This window comes from Talpa occidentalis, unplaced genomic scaffold, assembly GCF_014898055.3.
Source record: "Talpa occidentalis isolate TD23 unplaced genomic scaffold, MPIMG_talOcc4v2.1 talOcc4.6, whole genome shotgun sequence".
Lineage (NCBI taxonomy): Eukaryota > Metazoa > Chordata > Mammalia > Eulipotyphla > Talpidae > Talpa > Talpa occidentalis.
The window spans coordinates 118,781,656-118,795,022 of NW_023604972.1; the positions used below are offsets into that span (position 1 = coordinate 118,781,656).

Consider the following 13,367-nt stretch of genomic DNA (forward strand, 5'->3'; position numbering starts at 1 on the left):
CCCACTCCCAAGGGTTTACACCTCAGGAAAATGAATCCAGGTGGGCAGGAGGTCTGTTACCATTTTCATTTCATTGGTGTGCAATCTGAGACAAAAGGGAGAAATGTCATGCCCAATACTGGAATGGTCGCCAAGAGCCACATTCAAACTGAGACCCATGCTAATGGCTGAGTCCAGGCTCTTTTTATCACCGCACAACCTCTTAATAAAACAAGTAAGTCCCTGTTGTTAGAGCAGTCATTGGGCATGAGAAGAACATAATCTAGCAGGCAGCCAGGCTGCCAAGTCCAGGCTGGCTCTGTACAAAAACTAGGAAATGTGTAAGTAGGAGGAATGCTGTCACCTCCTGCCAACATCTTTCTCCAATCTACAGGGGCCTCTTCAACCCACCCTGACCACCTTCTGCAACCCAGTAAGGTTTCATAAGTTTCCTCTTTCATGTTCCCTAGAGGAAGCAAGACAGAACTTGCACCCTATTCTAAGCATTTTGCTTTACTGCTTAGAAACTGATCTCAGAAGCCATTCCCCCGAAGTGTTACTTCCTCATAACATAATAGATTGGTGTGGCTACGCTCCTCAGCTATGTCTACGGTCACCCATAGCTCTCTCCACCCATTCCAACCTACTGCTTAGAATCACATGCTACCAAAACTAAACTTAATTGTGTAATATTCTCCCATGATCTTTCTTGCTGTGTCATAATTAGAAATTGAGTTAATGATGTCACCCCTGAGTAATTATACTGGGTAATAAGTTTTATATATTGTGGTTGCTACCTCATTCCTCACCAGTAGGGGGAGCTTCCATTTTTATCAAATAACTGGAAATCAAAGCCACGGAGGCATGAATCACAGTGGTGGGATTCCATTCATCAGGACAGGCAATTGGGGCGAAGCTGGAGGCAAAGATGCCTTCATGGTGCTTGTCTATAAGCAACCATGGTTTAGCCATGAATTTGTTCCTTTGTTAGTGATTTTATGAATCAAACCCTGTATCAGGCTCTAGGAATTAAGTTTTATTCTTTAGAAATGAGCTTGGGCCTCCCCTGGTGGCACAGTGGTTGAGCGCTGGGTTGCGAGGCTGCCTGCAGCCTCTGCAGCGCCAGTTTGATCCCCGGCCACCAGTGAGGGTCCCACCAAAAAAAAAAAAAAAAAAGAGCTTTCTAGAAAATAGACATGTAAATAAATATAAAAACAAATATACATAAATTGTCTCATATTTTGCTTAATCAAAGTCAACATCCTGTTGGCTGCACTAAGTGTGAAAAGCACCAAGAACACTGTTGAGTAACACAGCAGAGATTTATCCATTATCTGTGAATAATTAATGGTATATAATACAAACTAGAACTAGAGGTGTTTCAAAGAGCTTACCCTCACAAAGGCTAGGTGACACAAGTTTTATAGACCTTTGTTACGACAAAAGAACTAAAGAGAGGGCCTCTCTGGTGTTGCAAGGGTTAAGCACCGCACTATGAAGCAATCTGCAGTCTCTGCAGCACAAGTTTGATTCCCGGCCAGCCAGGGAGCTACCCACATGGTGCAGCAGACCTCTCCTGACTGACCCGCTGCTCCCCTCAGCAGTGTATTTCAGTCAGTCTCTCTGTTCTGCTCCTCACTCTGTCTCTGGTGAATCCTTTCTCTCTCTCTCTCTCTCTCTCTCACACACACACACACACACACACATCCACACACACACATCCACACACTCATCTCTGGCCTGTACCCCAGCTCTTGTATGCATAAATAAATAAGTCTTTAAAAAAAAAAAATGAAAGGACTATAGATGGACAGAGCTATTTGAGGCAGAAAACAACTCTAATAGGGAATATGGACAGATGCTAAGTGGATCTATTAATTCACACGGGAAAAGAGAGACAGCCGTGGGCCTGTGATCCCTGTAGCTATAATCCAGGGGTAGAATAGGAAGAGAGATACTAACTTCAAATGCCTAAAGAGACTTTCGCCTCTCCATCAAAGAAACCGGAGGGGGAGAATAATTCCCATCTCCTTGTGTCCAGAGTAACAAGAGAAAATACAGCACACTCACCTGCTTGATCCCCCACAAGGACTCCTTTTTCACAGGCCACCCCAAATGTGTATGGCTTACAATGGCACTGGCACTGGGTCCCCTCAACGATGACCATGCCACCATTTTGACAAGGTTGGCAGTGGCACGGATCATATTCATCCAAATACTCCTCAAGAGCCCGTTTTAGGTACAGCCTTTTCACGGAGGCACAGGGCACCTCCTTTACTAGCTCATACAAAGGTGCCAGCTAGAAAGACAAAGACATCACAGACACTAATGAGAGATTTAGGTGAGAATACTCTTCTATTTGTGTTTAGGCTCAATCCCCATGAAAAGAAAATCAAAAGCTACTCATGTTAATTCCAATTGTTTCTTGCTCAAATAAAAAGAAAAAGCAATTCACTTTCTTTGCAAAATAAACCGAGAGAAAATTAGGACCATATTTTTTATAGTTTGTGTGCATGCATAAAAATCGAAAAACCAATAGGATATTCATTTTCCAGTTATTGAGAGATTATTTTAAAGACAATACATTTCTACCCCAGCAGAGCACAGAGGAAAGGAAATGCACTTAAATCACAGCAATGGAGCAAGTACAATTAGATTTAAGATTAAATTTCCTGACTCTGAGAGATGTTATAAGACTCTGTAGTGGAGACCAGGACTCTCTCTCCCTGGAGAAATTTAAAACAGGTAGGCATTATTGCTCAGTGTTGGATATGTCCAAAGAAAAGCAACTTCAGGACCACAGATGCGCTGGTTAAGCTTTAACAACCTGCTCCCTGGGAACAAAATGTCTCTGATGTGTAGCAATTGTCCATTTCTGCACTTTAACTACTCTCTCCATGGTTATTTCAGGCTACCGCCATGTCGTCACTGAGCCCAAAGTCAGGAAAAGCTGGCTTTTGAGAAAATCATTGGGAACTGGCTGCTAGCAGCACTCTACCAGGAGGATGGAGATGAAATCAGAGCGTCTGTCCATTTCTCTCTATCTCTGCCCACATACTTCTAAACCGGGTGGCATTGCAGGTGTACCTGTACAGTATCCTTTTTTGTCTCTGTTCCTTCCCAGCCCCTCTTATCAACTGAGTACAGCTACAACACTTACAGTCCTATATGGGAAAGTACATAGTTGAGAATGAAATGTCTGGTGTTCTGTAATCAATGACTTAGGATTTTTAAGGACTTAAATGGGATACTAACTATGAAAATAGGCCTCTTTGAATATTAATGGGTAATAACACTTCAAGATTGCCCAGGAAAAACCACCTCTCTGCTCTGCCCCTTAATTGGAGAAAAGTGGGTGCTATATGGTATTAGGAGGATACTTAAGTTATTGTAAATTTTGAGAGTATGCTATATGTTCCTGTTTCTTAATCTCTGAAAGTCAAGTTTCACCTGGCACACTGCTTGGCTCCCACAGCAGGGAATAGATCTTAGAATCAGTTCTGCTGTAGCATTTGTTTTGAAAATATGAATTTATTTCATTGACTTGAATATTAGGGAACAATATGAGCACATTGCAAATTTTATGTTTTCTTATATGTAGAACTTCACCCACAGGAAACACCAGGTGAATACAGAAAAGTGGACAGTGCCGAACCAAGCTGCTTAGAGATGCAGAAAACACACACCAGGCACCCACCTCAAACATCCACCTAGTTCACTGCCTGTGTAATAAACTACACCCATTCCCTCTGGTGTTACAATTGCCTGTCATTTCTGATTGTTCTCTTCTTCTTACTTCACAATAGTTCACAAGCCATAACCCTACTACCACCCAGCAAGTTTTATGTTGCTTCTCTAGGAACTGTGCTACATTTATTGTAGTATGTATACATTTCTTAACGATTTAGCCTCTAGAAAGCTGTGCTGTTGTTTTTATGGGTGCCTATCCCTTTTTTTTTTTAATGGCTCTAATAGATCAGGTTTTAGAGTGTTGTATCACTAACTCCACTGTTTCCATAAGCACTGTGGACTTACTATGCAATCCCACCTAACTCTCCTATCTTTAGGAACACATATGTTGTACTACAAAAACTGACTGTATAAAACATCCTAAAATTCTTTCAGCCAAATTGGTTCTATCTTCATTTACATGAATCTAGGAGTCTACAAGCCAGAGCACCGGAATAAAGGTGACCTGTCAGATGTAGCAGCAGGTATGCCTGAATACATTCCTCTTGCAAGAACTGGTAACTCTGAATTAGGAGCCAAAGAAAACAATCAAATTATGTTTTTGTCTATTAATAGGCAAATTTTGTCATTAATTTCTCTTAGGAATTATAAGACATTTAACCTTTACAACTAAAATATGGACATACAACATAATGAATCTCTGTTTCTTATTATTATTATATGCATTCATTTTACCATACAAAACATAATTGGGATACAAAAAATGCTAATTACAGCCTTCTCTGTTTAACCACCTTGATTTAATCACATTTTCCCAATGCAAATAAACACAACTGCCTTCTGCTGCCTGAAAGAGAGCACCACTTACTTTTTGTTTTATGACTTGAGGAAGATCAGTCACAGATCTTGCCCACGAAGAATATCGCTGTCTGTTTCCAGCAGGATTGTTCAAATCCAAGTAACTCAGACCAGACACTAAGTCTGCACGTCCCCCACTGACAAAAGGGTGTCCTCGCAACACATTGTTCTGAGTTCCTACACAAGGAAAAAATCAAATGAAAAAGTCAAATGCACAAACAAAATCAAAGTGAGAATATAAAAGCAAAAAGTCTACAAAGCGTTAAACATAAACATCCAGCTGTACAACACTCTGAAAAAAGTAAAATTATGGAGGCAGTAAGAAGACCAGTGATTGCCAGGGTGGGCGTGGAATGAATTAGTAAAGCATAAAAGATTTTGAGGGCAGTGAAGCTGTTCTCATGCTTTGTATGATAATGTCATTAAACATTTGTCCAAATCCCTAGAACATACAACACGAAGAGTAAACCTCAATATAAAGTAGGGACTGTGGGGCCTTCCTGGTGGCTTAGGGGTTAAATCTCAGCACAACCATTGTTATGGCCCTCCTGGGTTCTGTCCTGGCTAAAGAGCCGACCCACACGGCCCTCTCCTGTCTTGCCCGCTGCTCCCCTTAGCAATGTATTACAGTCAATCCGCCTGTTCTTCTCCCCACTCTGTCTCTGGTAAATCCTTTCAGGGCCCCCCCCACCCCCGCCACAACTCTGGCCTATACCCCAGTTCTTCTATGCAATAATAAATAAATAAAATATTTAAAAAATAATAATAGACTAGGCACTGTGAGTGAGAATAATGTGTCAGTGTATGTTCGTCAATTATAAGCAAATTACCACCATGGCACTAGATGCGGATCGTGGAAGAGGCTGCCTATGTGGGACCAAAGTATATGGGAACTTTGTGCTTTTTGTTTGATGGTGCTGTGAACCTAAAAGCATTTCTATTAAAAGAAAAATACAATCATTAGGGAATTATTCTTCATCGTATTCATGTTCTTGGTGTAGTGAGGATTGTGCTACAAATGGAAATGTCTTGCTTCATAGAAGATACATGATGTAATATTTATAATTGCTAGTGAATATTACATGTAAGTATATATAGGAAAATAGCAAAATAGTAATTGTTACATTTATAAAGTAAGTGTTGAGTGTTTAATACTATGTTCTATCTTTTTTCCTTATATTTGAAAATTTTCAAAATAAAATGTTGGAGGAAAAATAGTACATTGCACCTGGAATACTAACAATAAACCAAAAAACCCTATTAATGTGCACGCATACATTAACACATCAAAAATGTTCTAAAAAGTTTGAATACTACTTGAATCCTTTTATGCATTTATGTGCCTCTTAATATTTTTATCTCCATCTGTAATTGATTTTTACACAGGACATGCTAGAAATTTCTAATTTGCAGATTAGATTTGGGATGATTTTCAATTGCTTTTCAAAAAATTTTTTATAATTTCATAACAAGTACATAAAATTTTAAAATTGTACTTTTGTTATCAGAAATTATTAAAACCTGATTTTTAAATAGTAAGTGGCCTGCATGCTTTCTCATCCTCATTATTAGTTATGTTTTTAATATACAAATAGTCGCCCTGGGGCCTCCCCCGTGGCATAGTGGTTGAGCGCTGGGTTGCGAAGCTGCCCACAGCCTGGGCAGCACCAGTTCAATCCCCGGCTGCGGGTGAGGGTCCCACATGGCACGCAGACCTCTCCTGCCGCCTGCTGCTCCCCTCAGCAGCGTATTTCATCAGTCTGCCTGTTCTGCTCCCCGTTCTGGCTCTGGTGAATTCTCTCACCCTCCCACGCTTCACTGTACCCAGTACTTGTATAAATAAATAAATCTTTAAAAAAAAAAACAAAAACAAATAGTCGCCCTTTCAATGCACTATACCACAAAGTTCAGTCCCTTCACTATGTGAATCAGAATCACCTGGAGTGAATACAGATTTCTGGGCCCCAATTAAGATCTGCAAGAGAATAAGCCTTGAAACCAGCATTTCAGCAGGTTCCCCGAGGTAATTCTCATGCCTACAAAAGTTTGAAAATCCTTAACCTTAAGTGGATCCTCCCTGGTGGCCTAGGGGTTAAGTCGCTCCCCTCAGCAGTGTATTTCAGTAAAACTGCCTGTTCTGCTCCCCACCCTGTCTCTGGTGAGTCCTCTCACGCCCTCACCCCTGGCCTACATCCCAGTTCTTGTATGCATAAATGAATAAAATAAATCTTTTTAAAAAAGGAAATCCTTGCCTTAAGTGGCATACCTGTTAATAAAAAAAAAAGTTCTAATATATCCATTTTTATATTGCTTTCTAGATCCGTAGCCTCCCTCCCCACACCCTGGGATTGCTCTTTCCCACACCCTGGGAGGCCTCTTCCCTGAGACAATCAGCCTGATGCGACAGTGAAGAGCCCAGACAGTGAAGGCAGATTTGAATCTGGTGCCTGTGTGATCTGGTTATGTGTGATCTTGGGCAACCTCAATGTCCCTGCCTACAAAATGGGAATATAAATAATATCTAACTCTTTGGTTGGGGGAGTATACTGATTAATTTTTGTAAATCACTCACAATAGTCCTGGATATATGGCAAGTGCTATGTATTTGTTAAATACAAAATAAAATCAGTAAACACCTCCCAGTCGACAGCTCAGTTGACAACTGATGTCAACTTCTTCCCAAAGCTCCCACCTCCACATATGTTTCCAGATCATTATATTTCCATCTTATGCAAAATTTTTCCTCTTCCTTTCATGTGAGCTCCGTGAAAACAGACACTGTCTCTAGGATATTCACTGCTGTATCCCCAGTGCTTAGAACAATTCCTGACACATACTAATGGCCCCATAAATAGTTGATGAGTAAAATAGGTGAACAAGTAACGCGACCTGATTTTACTACCCTCTCTTCTTCCTTCCTGCATTCATCTACTAATGTTCTCCAAATCCCCATCTCCTCAAGTCAGTATTCACCTTCATCCCAATTTCAGCTGTCACCCAGGAGAACTTTTTTTTCAATTTCATCTTTTTATTATACATTTCAGGTCACATTGTTTTATAACAGTGTATATGATTTAGGTGTATAGGTTCACACCTCTTTAGATGTATGTTACCACACCACACCCACCACCAAAGCACCAACCATCCTCCATCCTAGTCCACCATCCGGGAGAACTTTAGCTCTAATACTTTACCCATGGCCTCCTGCTATGCATTGCAATATGGCTTCCCTTCCTACCACAATAAGAATCTCTTCATTTTAAGGCATTTAAGTCTTAAAATCCAATCAAGAGACTGTCCTCCTCTTAACTTTCCCCTGGCATTTCTCTATGTTGATTTCTCCTCCTCATTATTTTCCACGTTACTGATTTTTCTGGTTCTTATCCTATTAGATTATTCCTTTTCATTCCCTCTTTTTTCTGCCCAACTTTACCTGTGCAATTTTTCATTTCATCACTCTCTGTGTTAAATCCTTTAATAGCATCGCTTGTCATCAGGAAGAAATTCTAACTCCTTTACATGGCATTGCAGAAAAAACTAAATCAGCTTATCCTTCCAATCCCTTCTTCAGTCACTCAAAGACAGCACAACGCCTTTCCTATCCTCTCTAGCACCACCAACATACTCAAAAGCTTTAAAGTGCACTAAGCCTCCATGTCATAGGGTGTCCCTGAGCTTTCACCTTTTAGTGTCACTTTCCTAGGCTTGTTTGGCAAGCTTATTCACAGGGGAGGAAGTCTGTAATATAAATGTCATGGAGGACATATTTATATTACACAGGAGACACCCAGCAAACTTCCACACTGCATGATGTCTCACTGCCATGGCATATGAAAGAGAGATCAGAGGAAAAAAAAAAAAACCAACAAAACCCCACAAATATATCAAAGACACAAAATAGAATATCCATGAAGTTCTTCAAGGCCAGGCATTAATCAGACGAGGATGGACAAGAAGCTTATAATAGAGAGTGACCCTCTCCCTCCCCCACACATCCCCCACCCTCCCCCACACACACTGTTCTCATTTACCTGAAGTGGATTTTAAGGCATCTTTCAGATCCCCACATGATTGGCTTGAGGATGAAACAATAAAAAAATCGAAACTTGAAGAATCACATTTCTGCTCATCTATTGAACTGAGACCTGGAGGAAAAATTATAAGGTGCTTAATTTCCACATTTGTGGAAGAACTCCTTCAAGACAGTCAGGTGTGAGAGTGGGTATAAGAGGCTGCTCTCTACTGCTGTGGCAATCTAATCAAGAGTCATATGATGCATACACTTTCAGGTGCCCTGGAAGTATCAGGGATCAGAAAAAGGGATATTGCATTTTTGTTACTGAGTAAAATAATAGATAATAAGCGTAAAGTAAAAATTTAGGGTTGGAACAAATGGTTCAGCTAATTTAAGCATCTTTTAGCTTTGGCCAGAGAGGAAGAGAGGAGAGTTCCACAGGAGACAGTGGAGGAAGAAGAAATTGAACATCTTAAAGAGTGATATCTTTCAGCCAGAGGCAGTCAGCTTCTCAGACATAAAGCAAACAATTAAAAGTAGGAGTGTAGTGGCCTCCAGACTACCTACTGGAAACCCCAAAATCTAGGTTCTTGTTCTACTGTAACTTATTCTTAAAACACTTGTTCTACTGCTTCAATCTCCTCAGCTTTAACACCTCTCTGGTTCCTAACATTTCCGTTATATGACTCATACCCTTCTACGGTGATAGCCTCTACTCATTATCAAACGGAATTTAGCCATGCATTTTTAAAAAGGAGATATGAAAATATATTTTTTCAAATAATTTTACTAGCTATATTTTAACACTCTCAATGTTTCTTAAAGAAACCTTACATCCCAGAAGCTTTAACCTAATTTTATTTAAATTAAAAATTTTTAGGAAGAACAGAACTGCTCTAGCATAAAAGATTTACACAAAAAATACTCCTACCAACTTGAAAAGCTTTAAAATGTCCTGTCCATTTCTTTTAAGTGCTAAAATTTTTTATAAAGGGCAGTTAAACTGAGTTTAGATCAAGTCACTTGCTAAATTGATTTCCCAAAGAAATATTGCTTCTGGTGTTGCCATAAAAACCTGTACGTGTGCATTTATTTCCAACCCGTGATGTTCAAAATGTTCAAATTTCATCAATTCTTATTGGTGAAAATTAACCCCAATGGAAAAATTAACCAAGGGAAACAGGTGTATATTAACACAAAAGTTTACCCAAAAGACTACAAAATCTCCCCTGAATTTCATATCAGAACCTCTCCAGATTTGTAAGGAGTCTTGACTGAAAAGAAACAAGCTGAATAGGTGATTTGGAATACAGAAGAAAGTGTGGGCATCAAGGTTGAGAGTTTGAGTAGTAAAGGAGTAGACTAGTAAAGAACAAAGGTAAATAAAATACTTCTTTTTAAAAATTTTAATTTCTTCTGTATCAATAAATTCTTCATTAGTTTTCCTCAATAAACATTATTTAATGTAAGAAAAAGGAAAAGTTTAAAAGTATTCTAAAATCCAGGGCCTCCCTGATGGCACAAGGGGTTAAGATGCAACCTATGAAGCTATCCACAGCCACGACAGCATGAGTTCGATCCCGGGCCAAGGAGCTACCCACATGGCGCAGCAGACCTCTCCTGACTCGCCCGCTGCTCCCCTCAGCAGTGTACGGTCAATCTGCCTGCTCTGTTCCCCACTCTGTCTCTGGTGAATCCCCATACTTCTGTCCTGTACCCCAGCTCTTGTATGCATAAATGGATAAATCTTTTTAAAAAAATGTATTCTACGATCCAATCAACACTCTCTGGAGGTAATCAGTAATGACAGTGGCTTAACTCACATTCCTGGGTCCGACCTAAAACAGCAGGCTAGCTTGTGAGATTTTGCATAGTGTATATAGCGGATTCTTGCAATATTGTACTCCTTTGCAGTTTAATCTCTACTTTTCATATTTTAAAGTTCTAAAGTTTAAGTTAACTGCATGTTTTCCCCATTAAAATCCCTACAGTGCTTCCATATAATAATTTTTTGATACTCTACCATGTTGTTTGAGTTTTTCTGAGTCCAGATAAAATAGAACTTTGTATTCTCCTCCTAAGGACCCAGACTGCAGATAATGTGTCCCATACTGGTCAATTAATCTTCGGTAGGCACTATAGTCATATAGAGAGGGAAGGTAGGAGAGCTCCTTCCAGAATGGCTCAGCAAGTTGCAAAAGTTCCGGATTGTTATTCCTAAACTGAGCCACTTCAACATTGTTCTGAACAACCAACAATTGATAACTCTGGAAAAAAGAAAAAGGAAAGGGAATTTGAGGTTGCATATAAAAAGACAATGAAAATAATTCCCTAGCCAACATTTCCATCAACTGCCACCTCCAATCAGCTGGCAATACATGAGTTTTTTAAATGAAAAAAAAAATTAGTTAATTAAAAAAATTCATTTAATTAAAATTGTTTAAATTAATTCATTAATTTTAAAAATGTTAAAATGAAAAAATTTTGTTGTATGATAAAGTCTCTTCTGAGCTTACTAGCCACTTGACACAATCTAAGGCATTTTTGGAATTTCGAATAGTAATAATATCTGAGTGATGTCATGGGAATTTCTTTTACATATGCCTTTTAAATTTCAAAACCAAGATCTATGGCCTTATAACCCTGAACGCATTCAATCTCGTCAAAACTAAGTCGCTATGCCCTCCAACTAGAAAAAAAGAATCAACTTCATGAATTAAATAATGTCACAATTAGTATATGAAATAATGTGACCCTGCGATCCTCATCTGAGTCTGATTTATAGGTAGGGTGGCCATATATCTCCTATACTGGAATATTTACAACTTAAACCACATTACAATGAGGTCTTTTAAAAATTTCTTAAGCATATTTTAATGATGTCCAAAACCTATATCTATCTCATACCAAATCTTCATTTATGTGAACAATATAATATGGTAACAACAAATGTTTTCACAGCTTACATTTTCATATTCAGCTTCTTAGTCATAAAAGAAATAAAACCAATATTCTTTATACCTCCCTTGTGTGATTTATTAATCAAGTTACTGGCTTTGGGAATGAGACAAGGATATGAGGATGGTGAATGATGTTCAGTTTGCCTACGATGAAAGTTTTAGTTTTCAAAACAACCAAGTATCTAAAAATAAGTTTACCTTCTTCAGATGAAGATATGGGATCTCAAAAGTAATAAAATACTTTAAAATCTTTTCATTTCATGTAACTTATTTTTTTAGATAAATTATTAATAGCATAATACAGCAATTAAGAGACAATCAAGTTTTTTTCTGATTTATAACTATGCAATCAAAGGAAGTAAGTTTCATATACCTTCTAAAAAAAGAGTTTAATGTTAGTGTTTTGGAAGCACATGTTAATTGGATTTTTTAATTACATATAATTTTTAAAATAGTAGCATTAGCAATCATGAATTAGAAATTTAGAACAGTTTTAACTAGATTTTCAAATAAAAATACTTTAATGAGAATTGAAAATATAAAAATACTATCAAAAAGAACTATGCTTTGAAAAAATATAAGATACTATTGCCTTAATTTTAAAAAATAAGAATTGATCCTTTTGGTGAATACCTTTTTGCTAAAGTTAAACATACTTAAACCAGTAAATATGGGAAAGTGAATTAATATTTCATACTAACCTTTGTTTTATGGATTTCATTGGTATTTGAAGTATGACTCTTTGAAGAAGAGTGTGAAGAACTAAAAAGGGAGCTTTTGCTTCTAGATGAACTATAATCTGTCGATGTTTGCTTTACATAAGACCAACTACTGTTGTAAAATTCATAATTAAAATCATTATTTATTTTCACCTACAAAGAAAATGAAATATTGTACTATGACCAAATTAAGACCTTCAATATAACAAAGAATCTTGTCACAGATCTTTTAGAAAAGATACTTTATTTTTTAAAAAAAAAAAGCTTTTTATTGACACAAAACAGTTATGAATTTTTAAGACCAGGCCTATGTGAGTAAAAAAGAATTAATTTAAAAGTTATTCTTTATTGAACAGGTGACATGGAATCAGTAAAGCAATCCCAGATGATTCACAAAATACATTTAATACAAATATCTTCCATTTTGCTTTAATGCCAATATTTAGCTCAGAAGTGAGCAAATTAACAAAGATACACTGACAGAAAACTACAAACAACTTGGCCCTTACATTTATGTAACAAAGGACAGCAGATGATGGTGATATAAAGATGATGAAGCAACTGGATAGTGTAGATTTTTCTTTAGAATGTTCCAGATGATCCAACAGTGGGTTTAACTTTCTAATTTTTTTTGACATGAACAAATGCTAAAACTTGAATTTGTTCCTCTGCTAAATGATGACGAAAAAGTCATCCCAAAAGAATGTTAAAACAGACAACAGAATTGTCATATGTGGTTAATTGGGAAGTGATGACTTTAGCATTCAGGGAAGAGACAATAATGTTGTTTATCCTTTAGTTTATCATAGATCAAGAGTTAACATAAAATATCCTCAGAAAGCTGACAAGTAATATTAATATGGAAGCATCTAGTAGAAATAAGGGAGATGAAGTGAGCACACACACTTTTTCTAAAAAAGGACACCCTATTCAAAGGACGTATTAAGTTGATTGACTGTTCCCTCTCTTGTAGCTTCAATTTTTCTTCCCCTACTGGGCTCATTCTTGTCAGTAATTATACATATTCTAATTTTCTGCCCAAGTCTAGTGGACTATAAGAGCTCTATAGTCACACTTCTAGGGTTCTGATGCCATGTTTGTCATCCACTACCTTTATGAAGGTGGGTATTTAACATTTATTTGTTA

General features: G+C 37.8%; 1 protein-coding gene across 1 annotated transcript in view; it reads right to left on the reverse strand.

Moving 5' to 3' along the window:
- Positions 1-13,367, reverse strand: part of C7 (complement C7) — a 44,771-nt gene that overhangs the window by 16,058 nt on the left and 15,346 nt on the right. The window contains exons 7-11 of the mRNA XM_037529641.2: positions 12,204-12,374; positions 10,566-10,809; positions 8,559-8,672; positions 4,538-4,704; positions 2,050-2,278 (exon numbers count right to left, since the gene is read on the reverse strand). Of these exons, the coding sequence (XP_037385538.1) occupies positions 2,050-2,278; positions 4,538-4,704; positions 8,559-8,672; positions 10,566-10,809; positions 12,204-12,374 (925 nt within the window). The remainder of the gene's footprint in view (positions 1-2,049; positions 2,279-4,537; positions 4,705-8,558; positions 8,673-10,565; positions 10,810-12,203; positions 12,375-13,367) is intronic.